The 26,188-nt window shown below is 44.4% G+C and overlaps 1 protein-coding gene across 1 annotated transcript; it reads right to left on the minus strand.

The window, feature by feature from the left end:
• Positions 1-5,436: 5,436 nt before the first annotated feature.
• Positions 5,437-25,329, minus strand: LOC141986952 (uncharacterized). Its single transcript, XM_074952052.1, has 3 exons — positions 24,774-25,329; positions 23,916-24,194; positions 5,437-5,678 (listed from the first exon to the last, which is right to left on the minus strand). Exons 1-3 carry the CDS (start codon positions 25,327-25,329, stop codon positions 5,437-5,439), a joined length of 1,077 nt encoding a protein of 358 aa, XP_074808153.1.
• Between the last annotated feature and the right edge of the window lie 859 nt (positions 25,330-26,188).

The following is a 26,188-nucleotide window of genomic DNA, read 5'->3' on the forward strand; positions in this document are numbered from 1 at the left end:
CTAGTGTGAACTGTAAGATTAATGCAGATGTCTAATTTGGGGACAACATTCTTCTGTTGCTGGCACAGAGTGCCCAAGGCAAGCAACAACAGGGTTCGTTGCTCGGTATGCATTGCCCAATAATCACAACGGGATGAAGAAGCGGAAAAGTTTATTTGAAGTTTCAAATGGTACAGGGAGACATCAATCTCAAATCCTGCACACAGAGCAGGAAGTTACACAGACTTTTATACATCCTTTTTTTCAGCATACTTATCCAATAGCAAGCTGCCCTAAGTATCCATATAGCCAGCCAATCCAGTGTACCAGCTAATTCCCTTTTTCTTTGTACCATCTGTTAAACTATATATGGAGTTGCTTTGTTCAGCATTGTTTTGCCATATCTGCCCTGTCTGGCCTTGTTCAGTTTCAGACAGTCTGCGCTTGCAACATATTGTTGCAGAATCCTCAGCATGACTGCTGCGAGTGCCTCCAGGTGGGGGGGCCAAGGTCACTTGGGCCTAGTGCAAGAGGGCTTCATCGACACTCGTGGTCTTCCATCCCCTCGAGTTACCTAGTGGCCATGCCCATTGTCCCGAACACTTCCTTTCTGTATAATCTAATCTGCTGCAAATTTAACTTTCAATTTGACAGTTTCAGTGTTGAACTGATGTTATACATCGGTCGTATTTTACCTTGTCCTCTGATCTTTTAAACTTCTTAATGCTGAGAGCTGGATTTCCTTAGCACACATCCCATGTCAATCTGTGGTGGAAAGGAATTGATTGTGGCTTTCTGGGAGCAAATTTCTGTATGCAACATGAATCTGTTATCAACACATTATAAACCCCATACTTTCAGTCCTTGGCATGGACATGCTCTCCAATTATTTCATATTATGCCCTGAGGAAAATAAGATAAGTTGTGATTCCAGATATCTACTGCAACTTCTCTGGAGCTTCATTTCTCATCTGCCAAATTTGTACCTATTAGATGAAAGATCATTTGAAAACCTTCATCTTCAGGGACATTTTAGTGGTCTTCTGCATATAACCTGGATCCCTCTACCTATTCTACCTCTCAAGAAGAATCTCAAAGGCTTCTATTGAAAACACCCAATATTACCTTTGAAACCCCCTTACGGTAGGTCATCAATTATTTGTTGATAACCTATAGTCCACAAAAGAGCCTGACAACAACAATTGTATTCAGAGCACTTATTAATAGTCAACAGTCCTAGCTTAGTACCACATTTAGATTGTTCAAGGACCTGAAGCACAAGAAAAATCTTTGGAGGGCCATAAAGAAAAAGATCCCTTTTCAAAAGGCTGCATGTTTCAACAAGGAAAGACTATCTTAAGTTGTTGGCCTCAGCATTAAGAATATAGTATTGGAAGGGACCTCCTGAGTCACTAAGTCCATTTTCTTGCCTCTTGTACTCTTGTTGGAAGGCACTGGAGGAGACTGTTTCCACTCACATCCTAGAGTAAAGCCATTCCACTTAAAAATTCAGAGTTAGGTTTGAAGCTGAATATTGACGTTCTGGTGCAGAATTGAAGTGACTTCACTGGCAAGTCTCCTGCATATTGACATACATGAACACTGTATGAGAGAGTGTTCTTTTCACTTCTCTATCAGGATTCCTTTACTTCTGCTTCAAGTCCTTAAATATTCCAGGTGTGTCATAACATGTTATGTAGGTTTCAGAGTGATAAATAATTATGTAAATTTATCCTTCAGTGCCTAGCAGAGTAATGGCTAAGGATATAGGATTGTAAGGGTGAATTTTGCTCAAAAATATGTAAACACAATGAAGCATATTACATTTTCTGAATATATTACCAGTAGCACAGGTGCTGACTTTCCCGCTGTGGGTGCTCCATCCTCGCTGTGCCCCACCCCACCACGTGCTTGCTCCTCTCCACCTCCCCCAAACGCATCCTGCCAGCTGCTCGTTGCTCCACTGGCCAGCCCTGGGGGCTCTGGAACCAATGTGGCTGGTGGGTGCTGAGTACCTGCTATTTTTTGTGGGTGCTTGAGCCCTGGAGCACCCACAGTGTCAGCGCCTATGACCAGTAGGATTGTTAGACTTCTGTATGCTAATTAGTGTGTACCTGAAATTTAGGAACCTGGTTAATGTAGTAATGTATATGCAGATCTGTAAGGGAACCTTAAACTCTGGAGTCAGAAGTGCGTCTGTAAGAGACAAGACTCCTCAAAGAAATTTTCAAAGCCTTGGGGTCAGAATCTGAGAAAAGAGAGATGTACTTGCTGTACCAACCTTTGCATCTGTTGTTGTCTTTCGGGTTCAAGATAAAATATACTACCTTTTAGAACCTATATCATGGTTGCTGAAGCCAAGATAATAGTAACTTAAGAGGCCAAAGATTGTGACACTGAAAAGAGGAGTAAAAATCTAGCTAGGCTGTGAAATCAAAAGATAAGTATCACTGGGTGAGCTGGTCCTTTCAGGTGTCTGAGGTTCAGCACGTTTCTTCAGGTGAAGGCAGTTAATACAGGGGGTTGCACATGAGGGCAGTTTGAGTTCAGTCAGAGGATTCACAAAGGAATGTAGACCTGGGAGTGAAAGTACTGTTAAAGAATGGAATGATCTGTGAGGAGGTCTAGACTGAATAACTTTCAGAGGTCCTAGGCAGAAGACTTGGGAGAGATACCTCTGAAGAGCAGGGACCTCCTAGAAGGAATGCCTCAGCAGGGAGAGCTAAGAACACTGTACAAATGGTGGTGAGCTAGCTAGGAAGACTGGGTAGGAGATTTGTACATATCTTGAAGGTTAGTTATCAAGCTTCCCAAAAGGTGAGTTGACACTGCAAAATTTTCCCCACAATAGCATTGACTCTCTGGAGAAGAGAAACCAAGGCAATGGCAGAGCGTGATGCTGTATTGGGTAAGATCCTGCTACAGTAATCATTAAGCTACTGAAGAATCTAAATCCTAGCTGGTGGGTAACTTCAGGTAGCCTAAAAAGAGGATACATGGGTAGAAGGTTGACTTTTTGAGAAGGTGGGGCTTTGAAGTGAAAAAGCCATAGTAGGTGAAACTGCACATGAAGTAGGAAAGAGAAACGGAGCTGGTATCATGGTAACACAAACCAGGAGCCTAAACGATGCAAGTAAAAAGCTTTTAGACAAAGTCGCTATCAACTCAAGAAATTCCATGGAACCACTGTGATGGTCCAGTTGGTGTTCAGGGCTGCAGTCCGACCAGTGAGAGGTTGTGTCACCACTTGCTTTGTAACCCAGGGTGCCTTAATGCTTTGCTGCTGGAGCTCCTAGCCTGGGCTGCTCACAACCAGCCTGCAAGCATGCATGTCACACTCTGAGTGTCTGCCTGGACCAGGGGTTGTCAAACTGGGGTTGGGACCTCTCAGGGGATCATGAGGTTATTACGGGGGGGGGGGGTTCACGAGCTGTCAGCCTCCACCCCAAACCCCGCTTTGCCTCCAGCATTTATAATGGTGTTATGCATTAAAAACACTTTTTAATATATTTAAGGGGGGGGAGGAGGTTGCACTCAGAGGCTTGCTATGTGAAAGGGGTCACCAGAACAAAAGTTTGAGAACCATTGGCCTAGACGGCCCTGGTCCCAAATTTCTCCCAAACTGTGTGCTCTGCAATGCCCAGCCCTCTGCTGGACAGTTCAGAGAAATATTAGTTAGTTTAGTCCTCTAAAAAGACACACATGACCAGTTATTAACTCAACTGGAGTAAAAATACCCTTACTATAAACCAACTCAGCACTGTGTTTAAATGGAAGAATAAAACCAATATACTAACAATATGATATAGGTGAAGTGATGCCATGTAAAATAAAGTTAGCAAGAGTTACAAGTGAAAACCTACATCTACAAGTCTCTTTAAAACTTAATCTAGCAAGTACTCCTCTTTAGCTCTGTCTAGAGCTCTGTATTCTTCTTGCCGCTTGCTTGTCTCTTCACATCTTAGCATTCATGAGTTTTTGCTTTACAGTTCTTCTCTTTTCCACTGCTGGCCAAATAGTATCACCAATCCATTCTTCCCTTTTAGGTTTTGGTGATAGAACTGTCTCTTCACTTTCTAGACAGCATGCTCTGATTTCCCACAGAGTATCAACCTCTTGGTTTTCTTCAGTTAATGCTATTAGAACACTGAACTTATTCTTTACTCCAGGCTGAAAAGCATTTTTTGTGTTTGTCTTTTAATTGTGCACTGGTGATGTGCAGTTGTCTTTTCATCTTCAACTTGATCTTCAATTTAGTGATACCAAAGTTACGGTCGCTGCTCGTATCTGCTCTTCTATATGTACATACATTGGATGTTCTTGGATTACTTCTGCATTTCATCTGGTTCTTTGTAGTACCATTTGGGGAGTTCCATGTCACTTCATACCCTTCTGAGGGAATATTGTTCCACCTATCATGAGGCTGTTCACACTGTAAATTTCTACTAATAGTTAACCATTTTGGTCCATGTCCAAACTCTGCTGCACTTGCCCATAACTTTATCCCCTCATTGTTATTTCCAACCTCCTGTGTTCAAAATTACCCATAGTCATGATCATATTTTGGGACCTTGCTTAATACATCCTGTAACAAATCATAAAGCATTGTTTTCCTCATCTGGCTTTTCATTGGTTGGTATGTACCATTGTATGATTGCTTGTTTTCAGACTAGTCTTCAAACTAACAAGCTCTAATAATTATTTCTTTGAGTGTTTCCTACTCAATCAGTGCCTGCTCTGTTTCATTTGACATTGGGATTTCTGAGCCAGCCTCATGTCTACCATCCACATTCCTGGAGAAGAAGCTGCTCTTATTTGTTTCTCTAACATAGTTGGAATCCGTCCATCTACATTTATTGATTCAAAGGATATCAATATAATATCTATCCATTTCTTTAATTGTTTTAGTAGCTTTGTACATTGCTCTCACATTGCAAAATCTGTGGGGGGGTTTTAATTCTTGATCTGACCTTGAGCAAGGAACTTTTCAGGACATGGGTTTCCTTACACATTTGACCAATTGCCTCTCATGTTCTTCATATGAAGCTGCTCTCTTGTTAGCTTGTTGCATACCAATAGGGCTCCTGGTGTCCATTTCTGTAATAAGCTTGTCTTTATGTGGTGGGAGTACCAGCTCTGTGCACAATCTTATGTCCATGGCTCCTTATTAATTGTTCAGAACTGTTCATATGTGGACATTTCCCCCCATCCATTAGTTGGTGGACATGCTTGGTAGCTACAATTGCCCCAAGGATGTTACCTAATTGCTGTTGTGGATATATCCCAAGTCAGCCTGATCCAGCAAGGTGTTGAGCATCTTCCACTCACCCACTGTAATCTCCAGGAGTAATGGATGCCCTGGAGACATTGAATCTAGCATCTCCCCTCTTCAAGTACATCCAAATACAGGTGTCTCCACCTTAGTATGGTAACCCTTCCCTCCCCGCCCCCCAAGGCCTATGAGTTTCCTGTCACTCTGTATAGCTTCTTCTCCATTTCAATTGAATTGTGATTTCCGGTATCCTTATGTGTTGTATTGCATTTTTCAGGACTGGTGTCTGAGACAACTTCCACATCTGTTTCCCTTCTGCCTTTTCTGGGACAGGATTCAAAATCCTCAGACACCGCATCAACCAAGTTCATTTGTATGATCGGGTGGTTTACAAAAAGATTAGCTTTCTGCATTTTTTCATACCTCACTAAATTTAGAACACAATAAACAGTTCTGCAAGCAGCAATAATCTATGAACTTGTACCACTCTGTCAACACATTCAGAGGAAGCAATCACACTTTCACTAAGAATGATGAAGTTGACTGTATCATATAGTCTATGAACAGCACTCTAATGATAGCTTAGCATTCATCAAATGCTCTGTGCTCTGCAGTTGCTATTGTTTCTCTCCCTGTTTGTTTGTATTCATGTTAAAAGGTAATAAATTTAAAATGAATGAAAAGGAAGGGCTTTTTAAAGCTCAGTGGTTAACCTATGGAACTTCAGTGATATATAATTAGGAAGATTAAAAAGGCAGATATTGATACAAATAAGACTTCAGTTGCATAAGTGTATGCAGAAATTAAAATGGTTCTCAGGGCAGGATAACTAGATGGCACAGTGAAGCATCTTACCTTTCTGTATTGCATTGTGTGAGTTTTTTCCAGCTTCTTTGGAGCCTTGGGTATAAGCCACTCCTGAAGGCAGAACACCAGATGAGGTGAGCCACTGACATGTTGTGGCCTGACGCTTTTTGTGTGTTGAATATCTACACTGTGGGGTAGTGTACAGATAAAAAGTATAAATCTATAAACACATGAACAGTAGAATACAGAGGAGGATGGAAGGAAAGAAAGAGGTGCAACAAATGCCTAAAGACCAAGTTACATTTTAAACTTTATTAGTAATACCTTACGCTACCCTTTGCACAAAACAGAAAGGAAAGAAAAATACAGAACTCCCAAGAGCATTAATACAGCTTGTTATAGAATGTTTCCATTTCACTGATGCTTCTTAAACACTAGAACGTGGTGAAGTGTTTAATGCGTCCCTCGTAATAATTTTTAATTGTGGGCCAAACTGACTTCAAAGGGCCTACTCATGGTGTAAGGGGTGTGATGGGGCAAGGCCAGATGGCTATAGAAAAGTAGTGGGAGATCGATATATTAGCTCCAGGCTAAACAAATCCCTGGTACCAGGTTAAGTGAAATGGAAGCTGCTCCAGGTCAATTAAGACACCTGGGGCCAATTAAGAACTTTCCAGAAGGCAGGGAGAATGCTAGGTTGATTGGGACACCTGAAGCCAATCAGGGGCTGGCTGAAACTAGTTAAAAGCCTCCTAGTTAGTCAGGTGGGTGTGCATGTCAGGAGCTGTGGGAGGAAGTTGTGCTGGTGGAGAGGCTGAGTAGTACACACCATGTCAGGCACAAGGAAGGAGGCCCTGAGGTAAGGGTGAAGTGGAGCTTGAGGAAGTGAGGGCTGCTGTGGGGGAAGTAGCCCAGGGAATTGTACATGTCATGTTTCTAAAAGGTCAGCCAACATAGCTGATACTATTAGGGTCCCTGGGCAGGAGCCCGGAGTAGAGGGTGGGCCTGGGCTTCCCCCCCCACCTTTGGCCCCTGATTAATCACTGAGACTGGGAGACAACAGAGACTGTGCAAGGAAGGATAACTTCTTCTCACCTCCCTTGCTGGCTTAGGATGAAAATGGCTCAGTAGACTGTGACCCTTGTCTCTCGAGAAAGAAGGGTTACGTGGAGGGTCACAGTGAGCCTCTGAGGCTAGCGAAATCCGCCAGGAAACATGGGACCCGTGGAGGCAAGGACAGAGCTTTGTCACCGGGGTTAAGGCCAGACTGATACTCTTGCATGGGATATGTTTGGGTTTTTTTATTTATCCTATCTCCCCCCTCCCCCTCCTCCGGGACATGTATGGGTTTTTCCCTCTCTTCCACAACATACTGAAAAGTCTTTTTTGTTTGTTGAGAACCTATAATGGTGCAGTGTCGAAATAGAAAGCATTTTTGTTTTGCCTTGTAAGAGCTAGATTGTGACCCCCCTACTCCTACTTGTGAGCAGTTATGTACACTAACAACCATATTAATTAGTGAACTTTTAGAACAACTCTTCAGTTAAGATTCCTCATCTGCTACAATAGGGAATTGGAAACTTCTCCTTTAAGTGTTTCTTCCCTCATATTCCTAGGGAAATGGCAAGGGCTGAATCCCATGTTTTAAATTTGTTACCTTTGACATTCTCTCACTTTCGGGGTGTGTGTGTTCGTTTTAACACTTGAAGACTTTATTTACATTTTAATGGTGGGAATTATACCTGTGTTTAATGGGGGAATTTGCTAGAGAAGCTGTGTAAAACTGACAGGATTCATTCTCCTATCTTAAAAGAACTTCATGTGGCCTCACAATTATTTGCTGATACACCTGACTAGTAAATAACTAACTTAGTGGATGCTTAAGAAATTAGGGGTGAAGTCCTGGCCCTATTGAAGTCAATGGGAGTTTTGCATTGACTTGATTGGGGCTGGGTTTTCACCTCAGGTTTTCAAAGACTTTCTTTTGGGGGAGAAAGCTAGGGGAATGTCCTAGTAGTCCTCTATCATTAAGTATCATATATATATTTTGCATTATCAATAAAATCAAGAGACTGACTTAAGAATGGATATAGTAACAAGATACTCCAGTTCAGCACATCAGCAAGCTTCTACTCCAAGCTGAAGATCAAGGGTGTCCATACCTAAAGCAATGAGGTTTTGGTTCAGTGAGCACTACCTCTATTAACTCATGTAGCATTCCCTACTGACCATTAGACAGAATGGGACAAATATAAACAGTCAAGTATAGCAGACTATTACAGAACAAGCCTCGGGTTCAAGGGTGGAATCTATGATTCTTGATTTCTGTTTCCACTTCTTCTAACAGACCTACAATGTATCCTTCGTTAAGGCACTGATGGGTAGAATTTTCAAAAGTGCCTAAGTCCCCTTTTTCCTAAGTGGCTTTGGCATTTAGGAGCCCTTTCAATGGGACCTAAGCTCCTGACGTAAGCACTTTTGAAAATGGGATGTTTGCACTTCAGTTGTCCCTCCTGTAAAGTGAGTATATTTCTACCTACCAAAGGTAAACAATGTTCTACCAGATGCCACAGAGTCTGAACTGTCCACACTGCTTTTCTCAGGAACAGTGATTAACACGTTGAGCAGAGTGACTGTAGAGTAATGTGCATGTCACAGGGGAAAGGGGGCTATCCACAGTTGTGCCATAATTAACTGCTTGCCAGCCAAAGGGGGAAAGGGCTAATGGGAACAGGTGTCAGCATGGTGGGCATCAGGGCCTTGGAATAAAAAGTCATTGGAAGATGTGATAAGAACCACCGAGAACAGTTTAGGCTCCCATGTTACCCCAAAATATGATCTATGGCACCCCTATAATGGCCTGCCTATACCAGTAAACCAACTGTCATTTTTTTTGTCTGCTTTAGTAGGTAACAGGAGGTGGCCAGCCCTAGAGGAATTGCCAGGGTTTTATTAGAGAGTTTCCCTCCAACTTGTGGAAAACTCCCCAGAACAGACTAACTCTTAACCCTTGGGAGACACGGATACGGCCTTCTGCTCAAAGGATTGACCCTCAGGCAGTAATTCTTCAAAAACAAATAACCTTTATTTAGCACAATATTTCCGAATACAATAACTCTAAAACACATTAAAATATTATGAAAACACAGCAGCTATACAACATATATTAAAAAAAAACCACACATTTTCTTAGGCATAAAATTCTATTCGCGTAGATGTACATTCAAGTACCCAAAATTGCAATATCCTACAATTAGAAAATAGCTTTAAGTGGTTTCAGTCTGTAAGCAGTGGCCAGTCACAAACAGGATGCTTACAGCAAGTTCTTAAACATTAAAGACTGTGCCGATAATAACAAACACACACATACACAATCATCCAGCTTTATGATCCCATGCAGACACAATCACTCATTCTAGCTTAGGATTTTTCTTGAAATCACCATGCTTGCTTTTCCTGTAGTCTTTATATTCTGTTGCCAGCTGTTTGGTTGCCTTCTTCGGTGATTTCATTCTGCTCTTTTTGTTGGCTTCTTCTTGATCATCTTTGTCCTCTCTCACACCAGTACTTTCCACTGGCACGCACTGATGAACTAACTAAAGCATATCAGCTCTTCACCTTGTATGCAGATTTTGATCTCAACCAATCAGCTGCAAGCCCTCTATCTGTCAATCAAAGCTGGATGTGATTGAAAACCCATTTAGAAGCCGGACCTGTTTGAAGGCCTATGTTCTGTCTAAGTGACTCCTCCCTTCAGGTTTTGGAGTGACCTTTATTTCATCCCAACCTGCCTGCTTGCCATTGGCCAGATCATTCTAAAGCCTCCATTTTGTTTTTCCAGCTATGATTTCTTGCAACCATCATCTTGTTTTCCCTAGCCGTAACTGCTTAAAACCATCTTTATTAACTATTTAAATCCTTATAATTACCAACGAATTATACTTATATGTTCCTTAACATTGTGCTTCACTGTCAGCACTCCAATTTAACTGATTCAAGCAAGCCCAAATATTCATGTTTCCCTGTTTCAGCTAATGGTGACATATCAGTACTCTTCATGCTGAACAGCACGTTCAGTACTTTTTAATGCTGGACAGTGTTTCTGGTGCTGTTTCCACACAGAGTGGCTGAAAAATCTCTTGCATCACCCATGGGAGCCTCTGAAGGAGGGAGGTCCCTGGGAGAAGCTGCCATTGTCCCCTGGGAGGGGAGACAGTGGGAACCTGCTAGGGAAAAGCACCTCTGGGGAGAAGAAATTGAGAAGGAGCAAAGTAGTCTGCAGTACCTAGGAGTAGATGCAGAGAGCAGGGAACTTCAGCCAATAAATGGTAGACTGACAGGGACTCCAGGAAAGCAGCTTGGCAGTTGGCACTCTAGGAAAGAGCAGAGAAAGAGCCTAAGGTAGCTCAGAAGGGGCTGGGAACTGGCCCCAGAAGGTGGGCTGAACTTTAAGTATGACCTGAGCAGAGGGGATCACTGCAGAACCAGATTAGTAGACAAAAGGGGTGCTGGAGAGGAAAACCCTGGCAACACCACAATCTGAAACTAGGGGGTGCTATGGTAGTTAGTGGGACTGCTTACAGCACATGTCAATTTTGATAGCTATGTTTGAATACCTTTATTTTTTTAAATTGAAGATATCAGCGTTAAGGTCGGTTTAAATGCTCTTTTGAGACTAGAAGAGGAAACTGTTAGCTTACCATTTAAGATCAATATTTAGCAAGTTGAATTCTAGAACATTCTCTCTAAATATGGAAAGCATTATCCACAGAACTACATTTGACACTATTTATTTTGCTTATTTCTGGAATCTGTATGTTATTATAGAAGTGCTATTTTCATTAATGGCTTTTGGCATGTTACATGGTGACAAGCTTGTAAGGAAGAAATTGTTGCTTATCTCTAAGAGCTGAGGGACAGTGCATGGTTTAAATGCTTTAGTAGCCATCTTTAGTTACTTAATTTGTCAGGATTACCAGGCCATGTGTTTTACTCTAACATGGTTGTGTTATTCCTGCTATTTTCTGTTGTGTGGCTGGGGTGGCAGAATGGAACACTGTATGTTTAATGCTTATAAAGCGTCCCATGCTGTGACCTTGTTGCCGGCACCCAGTGCCGAGAGGCTGAACAACAGCTTGAGTTGGTTCGTTACCCGGTGTGCTACACCCAATAATCACAACGGGGTGGAGAAGCAGAAAAGTTTATTTGAAGCTTCAAATAGGTACAGGGAGATTTGAATCTCAAATCCTGTACACAGAGCAGGAAGTTACACAGGCTTTTATACATCCTTTTTCCCAGCATACTTATCCAATAGCAAGCTGCCCCAAGTATCCATATAGCCAGCCAATCCAGTTCCCAGCTAGTTCCCTGGTTCTCTGTATCATTTGTTAAACTATACATAAAGCTGCTTTATTCAGCATTGTTCTTCCATATCTGCCCTGTTTGGCCTTGCTTAGTTTCAGGCAGTCTGACTCTGCAGCATATTGTTGCAGATCCTCAGCATAACTGCTGTGTGTGTCTCCAGGCGGGGGGGCCAAGGACACTTGGGCCTAGTACGCAGAGCTGCTGCGAGTGCCTCCAGGCAGGAGGGGGGGCCGAGGACACCTGGGCCTAGTGCGAGGGGGCTTCATCGACACTCGTGGTCTTCCATCCCCTCGAGTTACCTAGTGGCCATGCCCCAGTGTCCCCAACAACCTTAACTGTCACACAGTAGCTGCATTCATAAGGCTGCGGGCTTCCAGTGGCCGAAATCAAATCTGTTCTTTGCATGTACATGATCTTTGCAGTTTTGTTTCTATTAATAGTAATTCTTGTAGCAATAGAGGTTTCAGGACCAACTTAAATGATTATTAATGTTTAATTAAAGTCCCTTCAAGGTTGTTTTTTCACCTTATTGTTTGATCAAAGAAAGCCAGTTTGTGTTTTTATCTGTTGTTTAAGAGCATAAACTACTATGACTAAATAATTAAACTTGACTAAAATCCTAAATAATATGAAAATGAGATTGAGGTTATAATGTAAATCAAATTAATAAATCTACAGAGTTGATAAATCTTCCTTTTTTTCCTTAACCAAACTTTAATTTGTACTTAAAATTGATTGACTGTGCTCACGTAACGATTTAATCAAATCACAAAACAAATATAATATCAACAACTGAATGGCTCACTCAGTCTTTCTATTTCTATATAGTTTACTTTTTAGTTTATACTTGTGGAGATAATGGATTATGGTTAGAATCTTTACATACGTAGGCTGAACTCTAGTAATCTGTGGTCCAATTTGCTTTGAACCTAGTGACTTGATAAGCCGTGGTAATTTGTACCATGTGCTTATAGGCACATGCCATTATAGGATATCCTGTTTTTCCTGACAGGCCTTCCTGCACAGTTATTCTTTTAGGGGAAACAAATAAGTTACTTAGTAAAAGAAAAAGGATCTGGTCTGTGGCTTGCTTGGTCTCTGGAGTTTCAAAGTCAGTCAGGAACTGCAGTTTGGGGAACCAATCAATGTCTTTTGGCTCAGGTACTATGTCACTAGAGGGTGGGGTTCTTCAGTCAACTGGTTGATCTGTGATGTCTGTCTCCACTTTCCTTTGGAAGACTGGGAGAGTAAGTGCCAACTGTCTGGAGGGTGTGCTCACCCAGGAAGAGCACACTTCCCTCCTCTGCCCGCCAATATAGCTGACCTTTTAAGGTTGAAATTCGAGTCGGTAACATCCCGCAGGACCTTCCTGGATATCTTCTGAGCGAATCCTAGGTTTTGTATCCCAACTGCAGTGTCCAATCCTGGTCAAGTTGGGTCAATCTGGTGCACTTTTGTGTACTCTGGGGGGCCCTTCTTTCTTTCTTACATCCAGAACGCCATGTGTGTTTTGTTTTGTCCCCTGCAGCAAGAAATAATAGGGAAATAACAGAAGATGACTCCACCAAAACTGTTTCAAACACCCCCCCTCCACCCATGCTTATTTGCATCAAAAATCAGGGCCCATGAATGGCTTTTTTTACTGTTTGGGCCTGCCACTTTCCTGGCCATAACTTAGGACCCATTGTCCTTTGACTTGGGAAAGTTGTTTCTTACTCACTGACACAGGGCCTTGTAAATACTTCTGTGCCTTTTTTTTTTTTTAAGCACAGAACTGCCAACCTGTTTGGGAAAGTTGTGTAAAAGGTAACTTCTTTTTGTCTATCAAAACTCAAAAGCTACTTGTTAAATATCATTGACATAAATGTATTAAAATACAGCGAATTAAAGTTTAGGTCCATAGTAATGTAGATATTAAGTATAAATGTTTTGCCACCTGTTCTTGCAACTTGGGAAATTTTGTTTTTTAACCCTGTGACTATTTCATGAACACATCCTATGATACAGGGGGTGACCATAAAACTTTCATCCGTTTTTAATGGATTTTCTCATTTTAAAGTTAATACCTCCAGAACTGGCAGAATCTTTCTAACTTGGGGAGAGTGTCTAAGTTCACCCACTTTACCACAAGCTATGTAATAGATCACGGTAACTAGGCTGCGGCATGTCTAATTTATGTATGCTTCTCTCTGGCATCCCCTGAGATGCCATGTTGGATCTCTGTTGGTGGATCTTCAGTGCTCAGGCTTGTAATATTTCACTTCCTTTGACAAGAGAACATCAGTCATAGACCAGGATATTTGCCCCTCACCAAGGCTGAAAAGACCTCATTTTCTATCTGTGCAGCCTTTCCCAAACAGTCTCAGAGTATATCAGAACCATCTGAAGCCTTTCCTAATGGAATACTCAAGGAGCTGAGCTGTTAATGATTATCTTTGAAAAGTCATGGAAGACTGAGAACATTCCAGAGGACTGGAAAGGGGGCAAATATAGTACCCATCTATAAAAAGGAATAAAGACAACCCAGAGAATTAGTCCAGTCTAACTTCAGTACCTGGAAAAATAATGGAATGAATAATTAAGCAATCTATTTGCAGACACATAGAAGATAAGGTGATAAGTGACAGTCAGGATTTGTCAAGAACAAATCATGCCAAACCAACCTAATAACTTTCTTTGACCAGGTAACAAGCCTTATGGATGAGGGCAAGTGGTAGGTGTGGCATATCTTGAATTTAGGAAGGGTTTTGATAAGATCTTGCATGACATTCTCATAAACCCATCCATGGAAATACAACCTACATGGAGTCACTGTAAGGTGGGTGCATAACTTCTCTCTGAGAATGGTTTTCCGGCTACTTAACAGAGGTTCATAGTCAAGCTGGAAGTAAGTGGGGTCCCATAAGGATAGGGTCTGGGTTCTATTAAATATCTTCATCAGTGATTTAGACAATGGCATAGAGACTACACTTAGAAAGTTTGTGGACAATATCAAGCTGGGAGGGGGGTTGCAAGTGCTTCAGAGGATAGGATTAAAATTCAAAATGATCTGGACAAACTGGAGAAGTGGTCTGAAGTAAATAGAATGAAATTCAATAAGGACAAATGCAAAGTACTCCACTTACGAAGGAACAATTAGTTGCACACAGACAAAATGGGAACTGACTAGGAAGGAGTACTGCAGAAAGGGATCTGGGGATCATAGTGGATCACAAGCTAAATATTGGTTTCAGAGTAACAGCCGTGTTAGTCTGTATTTGCAAAAAGAAAAGGAGTACTTGTGGCACCTTAGAGACTAACCAATTTATCTGAGCATAAGCTTTCGTGAGCTACAGCTCATTTCATCGGATGCATACTGTGGAAAGTGTAGAAGATCTTTTATACACACAAAGCATGAAAAAATACCTCCCCCCACCCCACTCTCCTGCTGGCAATAGCTTATCTAAAGTGATCACTCTCCTTACAATGTGTATGATAATCAAGGTAGGCCATTTGCAGCACAAATCCAGGGTTTAACAAGAACGTCGGGGGGGGGGGCAGGAAAAAACAAGGGGAAATAGGTTACCTTGCATAATGACTTAGCCTCTCCCAGTCTCTATTCAAGCCTATTTCCCCTTGTTTTTTCCTATCTCCCCCCCCCCCAGACGTTCTTGTTAAACCCTGGATTTGTGCTGGAAATGGCCCACCTTGATTATCATACACGTTGTAAGGAGAGTGATCACTTTAGATAAGCTATTGCCAGCAGGAGAGTGGGGTGGGGGGAGGTATTTTTTCATGCTTTGTGTGTATAAAATCTTCTACACTTTCCACAATATGCATCCGATGAAGTGAGCGGTAGCTCGTGAAAGCTTATGCTCAAATAAATTGGTTAGTCTCTAAGCTAAATATTAGTCAACAATTTATGTGACGTTCCCCTGGTGTTATCAGGACCAGTGATCTACTAGGTCACTCCAATCCTTGACTCTGGGAGCCAGCCTTACCCTGCTCTGCTGTGAGAACCCCCGCTCCCAGGCTTTTCATGCACAGCCTCTAGCATATAAGCTGCTCCCAGCTACCTGAGTGAGCACTTTTGGCCAGCTGCTGCTTGGATTATGCAACCGAATGACACTAGCCAATGTCACCAGTCCCAGACACAATCCTAGGAACCTCGGTCTTGCAGTGTCCACTTATGTCCGCTGAACGCTGCAAGCTTGTATGAGTTTGTCAGTTTAACAAAGAAATGGATATGTACCAGGCTTGTTATCCCATGGGGAGTCTCTGACACACTTCAAACCAAATGCATTGCATCAGAGTGAACAAACACATTTTATTAACTATAAAGATTTTAAGTGATTATAAGTCAAAACACCACAAGTCAGATTTGGTCGAATGAAATAAAAGCAAAACTCCTTCTAAGCTGATCTTAATACTTTCAGTGCCATTACAAACTTAGATGCTTCTCAACACAGGCTGGCTGGTTGCCCTTCAGCCAGGCTTTCCCCTTTGATCAGCACTTCAGTTGGTTGGTGGTGGTGTCTGTAGATGGAGGTGGAAGAGAGAGAGAGTGAGAGCATGTCAAATGTCTCTCTCTTTTATCATGTCCTTTCTTTCCTCTTGGCTTCCCCCGCCCTTCAGAGTGAGGTGAGCATTACCTCATTGTAGTCCCAAAACTGACCAAGGGAAGGGGGTGGGGGTGACTCACTTGAGAGTCCAACAGATCCTTTGTTGCTGCCTAAGCCAGTGTCCTTTGTTCCTGTGAGGCTGGGCTGGGTTGGTCATACATGCCCCGATGAGGTGTGAACTGCCCCTCTGCTCCTGCAGAGTTTTGCCTGGGCTTGTTTTAAGCCATGAAGACACATTTTCAGCCTCAAACTATATACATGAAATTACAACCTATAATATTACTATAACAATGCTCAGGGCATCATGAGCCTTCCGAAGACACCCGGTCTGACAAACTTTGCATTTGATACACACACAATCACATTAGAAGGATGAACATGAGGGTGCAGGGTGTTCCCCCCCAAGGTACAGAGTGTCAGTTTAACATGGTTGCAAAAAAAGCAAACCTCATTCTGGGATGTATAAGCAGGAGTGTTGTAAGCAAAACACTGGAAGTTATTCTCCTGCTCTACTCTGAGCTAATTAGGCCTCAACTGGAGTATTGTGTTCAGTTTTGGGTGCCATATTTCAGGAAAGATGTGAATAAGTTGGAGAAAATCCAGAGAAGAGGAACCAAAAATGATTAAAGATCTAGAAAACATGACCTATGAGGGAAGATTGGTTTGTTTAGTCTGGAAAAGCGAAGACTGAGAGGGGGACATGAGAACAGTTTTCAAGGATATAAAAGGTTGTTACAAGGAAGAGGGAGAAAAATAGTTCTTAACTTCTCAGGATAGGAGAAGAAGCAATGGGCTTAAATTTCAGCCAGGACAGTTTAGGTAGGAAGTTTTTTTTTTCCTAATGTCCAAACTGTCAGGGTGGTTAAGCACTGGAATAAATTGCTGAGGGAAGTTGTGCAGTCTCCATCATTTAGACTAGAAGACCTCTTGAGGTCCCTTCCAGTCCTACAAATCTATGATTCTAATGGCAGAAGTGCTGTGGTCTTTCCACACTGTCAGCCTCCTTGACAGGTCGGAGTTCTCTGAATACTTTTGTGAGGCTTGGCAGCTTGATGCCAGAGCGCTCAAAGGTTCAGAAAAGCTCTGGATCTGAGATGGCTTTGGAGTTGAGCACCACTTTAAAGAGGTGCCATGAATATGGATCAGGGTACTCCTGATGGCTAAGATTTAGCAAGAAGAAATGAGACATCCCATCCAAACAGTCATCAGGGTCTCATTTGGAACCAGAGTCATGGGCAGCAGGAATCCAATGGGCACAAGTGCAAGCTGAGGGGGATGCCTTGATGGTGAGCGTGAGAGCAATAGCATATATGGGAATACAATTTTTTTTCTTAAATGGGCTTCATCTTGATTACTTACCTCTATCAAGATGAAAATTTCCAAAGATAAGCTGTTTGACTTGTAGCCCAGTTCCAAATTAGAAAGAGGACTGTAAATTGTTTTGTTGGTGAGAGGGACAACAGTGATAAAAAGTGAGTTTAGACATCTTAAGACTGATGGATGAATGTCAAGTAACAGGTTGTAAGATCTTTTAGGATTGTTGTGTCAAACTTGCCATAAATTGGTGACCACCTGTCATGTGAAGACCTTTGCACCTGAATAAAATGATGTCAGCGTCCTTAATGGTCACATGTTCTGTCTGTAATTTTTGTGGGGTGGGGGAGGTGTCACAGAGTTACTCAGTGTTTTGCATATGAAAGACTATTTGAGAAATTTTTAAAGTGAGGCTTACCCTAAAAGTGATACTAGTTAAGGATGACCTAACTCAAACCTGAGTGAACCAAGTGGCATCACTCCCAGGTAGGCCTTGTGGCTGATATTGTCTGAAGACTTTGGAGGGAGGCACGACAAGGTGGAATAAGCAAAGTTAGCAAACAATAATAAGAATAAAGTGTATAACTGAGAAACCTTCACTTTTCAGGTCAATAAGTCACCTGAGAGAAGAGCATTGTTCCAGAGTCTGTAAAGTCCAGCCACCTTGGGGAGAGTAGGTCAAGATATAGGCTAAGCAAGCATTTGACCGGTCTCCCTGCACCCAAAGAAGGCCTGATAATGAGACACACTGTGCCAGAAGAACATCACCTTTTGGCTCCTTGTCTGAGGTTCCAGCTCTTGTGCTATGAGAGTCCAGAAGGCTGACAGCTGAAGAGTTCACAAACACCTTACCTTTATTTTTCCTCTTTCTATTTTTGTCTTGTTAGCTGGGAGACATCCCAGTCTTTATCTCTTCACGCCCTAAACTTTGTGTGGCTGTGCATGGACATCCATAAAGTTCAGAAACAAAAGTTCCCTCCACTTAAACAGGCCTGAATATCTCCGAGATGCTGATTAGAGTGTGCTCTGTTTTTAAATACTAAGAAATGTAAACTTGGGTACATAGAGGTTGTCAAGTTTCTGCATATCCAGGTGAATTGTTAATCTGTGTTCTATCACTTCTGCGGAGTAGGGAGAAAGGAAACAGTTGGCCACCACACAAGAATTTAATTCTAAGGAGGTTGGCTCTGAGGTTGTGGTTAAGGCAGCTTGGCTTCAGTAGCAAACTATTTAGCCAACTCCTAACGCTAGATCTGATTAACTTTGGTAAAATTCTTTAGTTTGGGACAACCACCAAATGGATAGCCATCTCTTTGATCCCATCTTGGAATTCAGAAGGGGTTGTAATCATTTAATTTATTGAGCTAACTGATCATTCAATTCCAGTCCAATGTTGAGACTGATTTTGCTTCACATATTCATTTAATATTCACAATAGCTTGATTGTGTTTAAATAGTCCTTAATAAAACTTATAAAACACACTGAGACATACTTCTTTCCATATGTAATATTGGTCCAGAACCTTTGAGGATGTGGGTAGATATCAGGTGGTCAACCAAAAAAGTCTTACCAGCTTCCTGTAACTTAGCTTTTGGCTCTCACATGAGTGTCTTGAATCCTGTTCAGTCCTAGACTTGCATTTGAAGAGAATCTTTCCCATTCAAGGAAATACAGTGGAAAACCATAAAATCCACAGAAGAGCATTCAAAAGAGCATCCCTTTAGACTCTGATTATAGAAAAACCCAAAACTATGGGCTCTGAGACTTAATTCCAGAGTTTTCAAAATCTGTAACCAATCTAAGGGTATGTCTACACTACGGAATAAGGTCGAATTTATAGAAGTCGGTTTTTTAGAAATCGGTTTTATATATTCGAGTGTGTGTGTCCCCACAGAAGTGCATTAAGTGCATTAACTCGGCGGAGTGCTTCCACAGTACCGAGGCTAGAGTCGACTTCTGGAGCGTTGCACTGTGGGTAGCTATCCCACAGTTCCCGCAGTCTCCGCTGCCCATTGGAATTCTGGGTTGAGATCCCAATGCCTGATGGGGCTGAAACATTGTCACGGGTGGTTCTGGGTACATATCGTCAGTCCCCCCCTTCCCTCCCTCCCTCCGTGAAAGCAAGGGCAGACAATTGTTTCGCGCCTTTTTTCCTGAGTTACCTGTGCGGACGCCATACCACCGCAAGCATGGAGCCCGCTCAGGTAACCGTCACCGTATGTCTCCTGGGTGCTGGCAGACGCAGCACGGCATTGCTACACAGTAGCAGCAACCCATTGCCTTGTGGCAGCAGACGGTACAATACGACTGGTAGCCGTCCTCGTCATGTCCGAGGTACTCCTGGTCGCCTGTGTGAGGTCGATCAGGAGCGCCTGGGCAGACATGGGCGCAGGGACTAAATTTTTAGTGACTTGACCAGGTCATTTTTTTTAGTCCGGCAGTCAGTCCTATTGAACCGTCTTATCGTGAGCAGGCAGGCAATATGTCTTTCTGCACCGTCTGCTGCCAGCCAAAGATGTAAAAGATAGATGGAGTGGATCAAAACAAGAAATAGACCAGATTTGTTTGTACTCATTTGCCTCCTCCCCTGTCTAGGGGAATCATTCCTCTAGGTCACACTGCAGTCACTCACAGAGAAGGTGCAGCGAGGTAGATCTAGCCATGTATCAATCAGAGGCCAGGCTAACCTCCTTGTTCCAATAAGAACAATAATTTAGGTGCACCATTTCTTATTGGAACCCTCCGTGAAGTCAACCCTGTAAGCCGTGTCCTCAGTCGCCCCTCCCTGCGTCAGAGCAACGGCAAACAATCGTGCATCTGAGTTGAGAGTGCTGTCCAGAGCAGTCACAATGGAGCACTCTGATTGGGCTAAAACATTGTCGCGGGTGGTTCTGGGTACATATTGTCCGGCCCCCGTTCCCTCCCTCCCTCCGTGAAGGCAAGGGCAGACAATTGTTTCGCGCCTTTTTTCCTGAGTTACCTGTGCGGACGCCATACCACCGCAAGCATGGAGCCCGCTCAGGTAACCGTCACCGTATGTCTCCTGGGTGCTGGCAGACGCGGTACGGCATTGCTACACAGTAGCAGCAACCCATTGCCTTCTGGCAGCAGACGGTACAGTACGACTGGTAGCCGTCCTCGTCATGTCCGAGGTGTTCCTGGTCGCCTGTGTGAGGTCGATCAGGAGCGCCTGGGCAGACATGGGCGCAGGGACTAAATTTTTAGTGACTTGACCAGGTCATTTTTTTTAGTCCGGCAGTCAGTCCTATTGAACCGTCTTATGGTGAGCAGGCAGGCAATATGGATTGCTAGCAGTCCTATTGCACCGTCTTCTGCCGAGCAGCCATGAGATGTGGATGGCATGCAGTCCTTCTGCACCGTCTGCTGCTAGCCAAAGATGTAAAAGATAGATGGAGTGGATCAAAACAAGAAATAGACCAGATTTGTTTTGTACTCATTTGCCTTCTCCCCTGTCTAGGGGACTCATTCCTCTAGGTCACACTGCAGTCACGCACAGAGAAGGTGCAGCGAGGTAGATCTAGCCATGTATCAATCAGAGGCCAGGCTAACCTCCTTGTTCCAATAAGAACAATAACTTAGGTGCACCATTTCTTATTGGAACCCTCCGTGAACTCTACCCTTGTAAGCCGTGTCCTCAGTCGCCCCTCCCTGCGTCAGAGCAACGGCAAACAATCGTGCATCTGAGTTGAGAGTGCTGTCCAGAGCAGCCCAATGGAGCACTCTGATTGGGCTAAAACATTGTCGCGGGTGGTTCTGGGTACATATTGTCCAGCCCCCGTTCCCTCCCTCCCTCCGTGAAGGCAAGGGCAGACAATTGTTTCGCGCCTTTTTTCCTGAGTTACCTGTGCGGACGCCATACCACCGCAAGCATGGAGCCCGCTCAGGTAACCGTCACCGTATGTCTCCTGGGTGCTGGCAGACGCGGTACGGCATTGCTACACAGTAGCAGCAACCCATTGCCTTCTGGCAGCAGACGGTGCAGTATGACTGGTAGCTGTCCTCGTCATGTCCGAGGTGCTCCTGGCCACGTCGGCTGGGAGCGCCTGGGCAGACATGGGCGCAGGGACTAAATTTTTGGTGACTTGACCAGGTCATTCTCTTTAGTCCTGCAGTCAGTCGTATTGAACCGTCTAATGGTGAGCAGGCAGGCAATACGGATTGCTAGCAGTCGTATTGTACCATCTTCTGCCGGGCAGGCAAGAGATGACGATGGCTAGCAATCGTACTGTGCCATCTTCTGCCAGGCAGGCAAGAGATGAGGATGGCTAGCAGTCGTACTGTGCCATCTTCTGCCGAGCAGCCATGAGATGTGGATGGCTTGCAGTCCTTCTGCACCGTCTGCTGCCAGCCAAAGATGTAAAAGATAGATGGAGTGGATCAAAACAAGAAATAGACCAGATTTGTTTTGTACTCATTTGCCTTCTCCCCTGTCTAGGGGACTCATTCCTCTAGGTCACACTGCAGTCACGCACAGAGAAGGTGCTGCGAGGTAGATCGAGCCATGTATCAATCAGAGGCCAGGCTAACCTCCTTGTTCCAATAAGAACAATAACTTAGGTGCACCATTTCTTATTGGAACCCTCCGTGAAGTCCTGCCTGAACTACTCCTTGATGTAAAGCCACCCCCTTTGTGGATTTTAGCCTCCTGAAGCCAACCCTGTAAGCCGTGTCGTCAGTCGCCCCTCCTTCCGTCAGAGCAACGGCAGACAATCATTCCGCGCCTTTTTTCTGTGCGGACGCCATACCAAGGCAAGCATGGAGTCCGCTCAGCTCACTTTGGCAATTAGGAGCACATTAAACACCACACGCATTATCCAGCAGTATATGCAGCACCAGAACCTGGCAAAGCGCTACCGGGCGAGGAGGCGACGTCAGCGCGGTCACGTGAGTGATCAGGACATGGACACAGATTTCTCTGAAAGCATGGGCCCTGCCAATGCATGCATAATGGTGCTAATGGGGCAGGTTCATGCTGTGGAACGCCGATTCTGGGCTCGGGAAACAAGCACAGACTGGTGGGACCGCGTAGTTTTGCAGGTCTGGGACGATTCCCAGTGGCTGCGAAACTTTCGCATGCGTAAGGGCACTTTCATGGAACTTTGTGACTTGCTTTCCCCTGCCCTGAAGCGCATGAATACCAAGATGAGAGCAGCCCTCACAGTTGAGAAACGAGTGGCGATAGCCCTGTGGAAGCTTGCAACGCCAGACAGCTACCGGTCAGTTGGGAATCAATTTGGAGTGGGCAAATCTACTGTGGGGGCTGCTGTGATGCAAGTAGCCCACGCAATCAAAGATCTGCTGATATCAAGGGTAGTGACCTTGGGAAATGTGCAGGTCATAGTGGATGGCTTTGCTGCAATGGGATTCCCTAACTGTGGTGGGGCCAGAGACGGAACCCGTATCCCTATCTTGGCACCGGAGCACCAAGCCGGCGAGTACATAAACCGCAAGGGGTACTTTTCAATAGTGCTGCAAGCTCTGGTGGATCACAAGGGACGTTTCACCAACATCAACGCGGGATGGCCGGGAAAGGTACATGATGCTCGCATCTTCAGGAACTCTGGTCTGTTTCAAAAGCTTCAAGAAGGGACTTTATTCCCAGACCAGAAAATAACTGTTGGTGATGTTGAAATGCCTATATGTATCCTTGGGGACCCAGCCTACCCCTTAATGCCATGGCTCATGAAGCCGTACACAGGCAGCCTGGACAGCAGTCAGGAGCTGTTCAACTACAGGCTGAGCAAGTGCAGAATGGTGGTAGAATGTGCATTTGGACGTTTAAAGGCGCGCTGGCGCAGTTTACTGACTCGCTTAGACCTCAGCGAAACCAATATTCCCACTGTTATTACTGCTTGCTGTGTGCTCCACAATATCTGTGAGAGTAAGGGGGAGACGTTTATGGCGGGGTGGGAGGTTGAGGCAAATCGCCTGGCTGCTGGTTATGCGCAGCCAGACACCAGGGCGGTTAGAAGAGCACAGGAGGGTGCGGTACGCATCAGAGAGGCTTTGAAAACCAGTTTCATGACTGGCCAGGCCACGGTGTGAAAGTTCTGTTTGTTTCTCCTTGATGAACCCCCCCGCCCCTTGGTTCACTCTACTTCCTTGTAAGCTAACCACCCTCCCCTCCTCCCTTTGATCACCTCTTGCAGAGGCAATAAAGTCATTGTTGCTTCACATTCATGCATTCTTTATTCATTCATCACACAAATAGGGGGATGACTACCAAGGTAGCCCAGGAGGGGTGGTGGAGGAGGGAAGGAAAATGCCACACAGCACTTTAAAAGTTTACAACTTTAAAATTTATTGAATGACAGCCTTCTTTTTTTGGGGCAATCCTCTGTGGTGGAGTGGCTGGTTGGCCGGTGGCCACCCCACCGCGTTCTTGGGCGTCTGGGTGTGGAGGCTATGGAACTTGGGGAGGAGGGCGGTTGGCTACACAGGGGCTGTAGTGGCAGTCTGTGCTCCAGCTGCCTTTGCTGCAGCTCAACCATACACTGGAGCATACTGGTTTGGTCCTCCAGCAGCCTCAGCATTGAATCCTGCCTCCTCTCATCACGCTGTCGCCACATTCGAGCTTCAGCCCTCTCTTCAGCCCGCCACTTACTCTCTTCAGCCCGCCACTTACTCTCTTCAGCCCGCCACCTCTCCTCCTGGTCATTTTGTGCTTTCCTGCAGTCTGACATTATTTGCCTCCACGCATTCGTCTGTGCTCTGTCAGTGTGGGAGGACAGCATGAGCTCGGAGAACATTTCATCTCGAGTGCGTTTTTTTTTCTTTCTAATCTTCACTAGCCTCTGGGAAGGAGAAGATCCTGTGATCATTGAAACACATGCAGCTGGTGGAGAAAAGAAAAGGGACAGCGGTATTTAAAAAGACACATTTTATAAAACACTGGCTACACTCTTTCAGGGTAAACCTTGCTGTTAACATTACATACATAGCACATGTGCTTTCGTTACAAGGTCGCATTTTGCCTCCCCCCACCGCGTGGCTACCCCCTCAACCCTCCCCCCTCCCTGTGGCTAACAGCGGGGAACATTTCTGTTCAGCCGCAGGCAAACAGCCCAGCAGGAATGGGCTCCTCTGAGTGTCCCCTGAAGAAAAGCACCCTATTTCAACCAGGTGACCATGGATTATATCTCACTCTCCTGAGGATAACACATGAACGGATGTTGTTTGAACGCCAGCAAACATACACTGCAATGCTTTGTTGTACAATGATTCCCGAGTACGTGTTACTGGCCTGGAGTGGTATAGTGTCCTACCATGAAGGACGCAATAAGTCTGCCCTCCCCAGAAACCTTTTGCAAAGGCTTTGGGAGTATATCCAGGAGAGCCGCGAATGCCAGGGCAGAGTAATCCTTTCACATGCTTGCTTTTAAACCATGTATAGTATTTTAAAAGGTACACTCACCGGAGGTCCCTTCTCCGCCTACTGGGTCCAGGAGGCAGCCTTGGGTGGATTCAGGGGGTACTGGCTCCAGGTCCAGGGTGAGAAACAGTTCCTGGCTGTCAGGAAAACCGGTTTCTCCGCTTGCTTGCTGTGAGCTATCTACAACCTCATCATCATCATCATCTTCTTCGTCCCCAAAACCTGCTTCCGTATTGCCTCCATCTCCATTGAAGGAGTCAAACAACACGGCTGGGGTAGTGGTGGCTGAACCCCCTAAAATGGCATGCAGCTCATCATAGAAGCGGCATGTTTGGGGCTCTGACCCGGAGCGGCCGTTCGCCTCTCTGGTTTTCTGGTAGGCTTGCCTCAGCTCCTTCAGTTTCACGCGGCACTGCTTCGGGTCCCTGTTATGGCCTCTGTCCTTCATGCCCTGGGAGATCTTGACAAAGGTTTTGGCATTTCGAAAACTGGAACGGAGTTCTGATAGCACGGATTCCTCTCCCCATACAGCGATCAGATCCCGTACCTCCCGTTCGGTCCATGCTGGAGCTCTTTTGCGATTCTGAGACTCCATCATGGTCACCTCTGCTGGTGAGCTCTGCATGGTCACCTGCAGCTTGCCATGCTGGCCAAACAGGAAATGAGATTCAAAAGTTCGCGGTTCTTTTCCTGTCTACCTGGCCAGTGCATCTGAGTTGAGAGTGCTGTCCAGAGCGGTCAAAATGGAGCACTCTGGGATAGCTCCCGGAGGCCAATACCGTCGAATTGTGTCCACAGTACCCCAAATTTGACCCGGCAAGGCCGATTTAAGCGCTAATCCACTTGTCAGGGGTGGAGTAAGGAAATCGATTTTAAGAACCCTTTAAGTCGAAATAAAGGGCTTCATCGTGTGGACGGGTGCAGGTTTACATCGATTTAATGCTGCTAAATTCGACCTAAAGTCCTAGTGTAGACCAGGGCTAAAGCAGTGCCTAGCTCAGCCTGATCATCCTTAGCTCTGGAAAGCAGGTGCTCTGTCCAGCTTCCTAACTCCTGAAAGGGTCAGTCCCTGTTAGAAACTCACAACACTTGGTTATAGTTTACTCTGATTGTGGAGGTGTCAAGTGCTAATTTTACATGCTTGGTAGAATGCCACTTGTTCAATGCAGTTACCATTGTATCTTTCAATTTATAGAAATTCTCTATGGATCTTTTTGGCATCCTGCACTACACATTCTTTAAACTTCCCTTTACATATTTGGTCACTTCAAAGGCCTTTCCTAAACTTCAAAGGATCCCTTTTTGAAGTCTTATAAGTTGTGAGCTAGCTAATAGGATTTTCTCCCCCCTCCTCCAGTGAATTTAAATAAATAGCCTTTGTTGAAAATCCGTTCCTCTAGTATTCTAATAACTCTTCCCTTGGGGAATTTTCCTGTTTAGAAAGCTGCAAGTTTCTT

This window comes from Natator depressus, chromosome 4 (assembly GCF_965152275.1).
Source record: "Natator depressus isolate rNatDep1 chromosome 4, rNatDep2.hap1, whole genome shotgun sequence".
Lineage (NCBI taxonomy): Eukaryota > Metazoa > Chordata > Testudines > Cheloniidae > Natator > Natator depressus.

Bases quoted from the DNA above. Each gene is read 5' to 3' on its own strand.
- LOC141986952 (XM_074952052.1), bottom strand. From the start codon at position 25,329: ATGATGGAGTCTCAGAATCGCAAAAGAGCTCCAGCATGGACCGAACGG. The intron at 24,195-24,773 runs GTGAGTGTACCT...TTTCTCCACCAG, and splicing joins AGGCGGAGAAGGGACCTCCG to CTGCATGTGTTTCAATGATC. The intron at 5,679-23,915 runs GTGATGAGAGGA...TTCTAAATTTAG, and splicing joins AGCTCGAATGTGGCGACAGC to TGAGGTATGAAAAAATGCAG.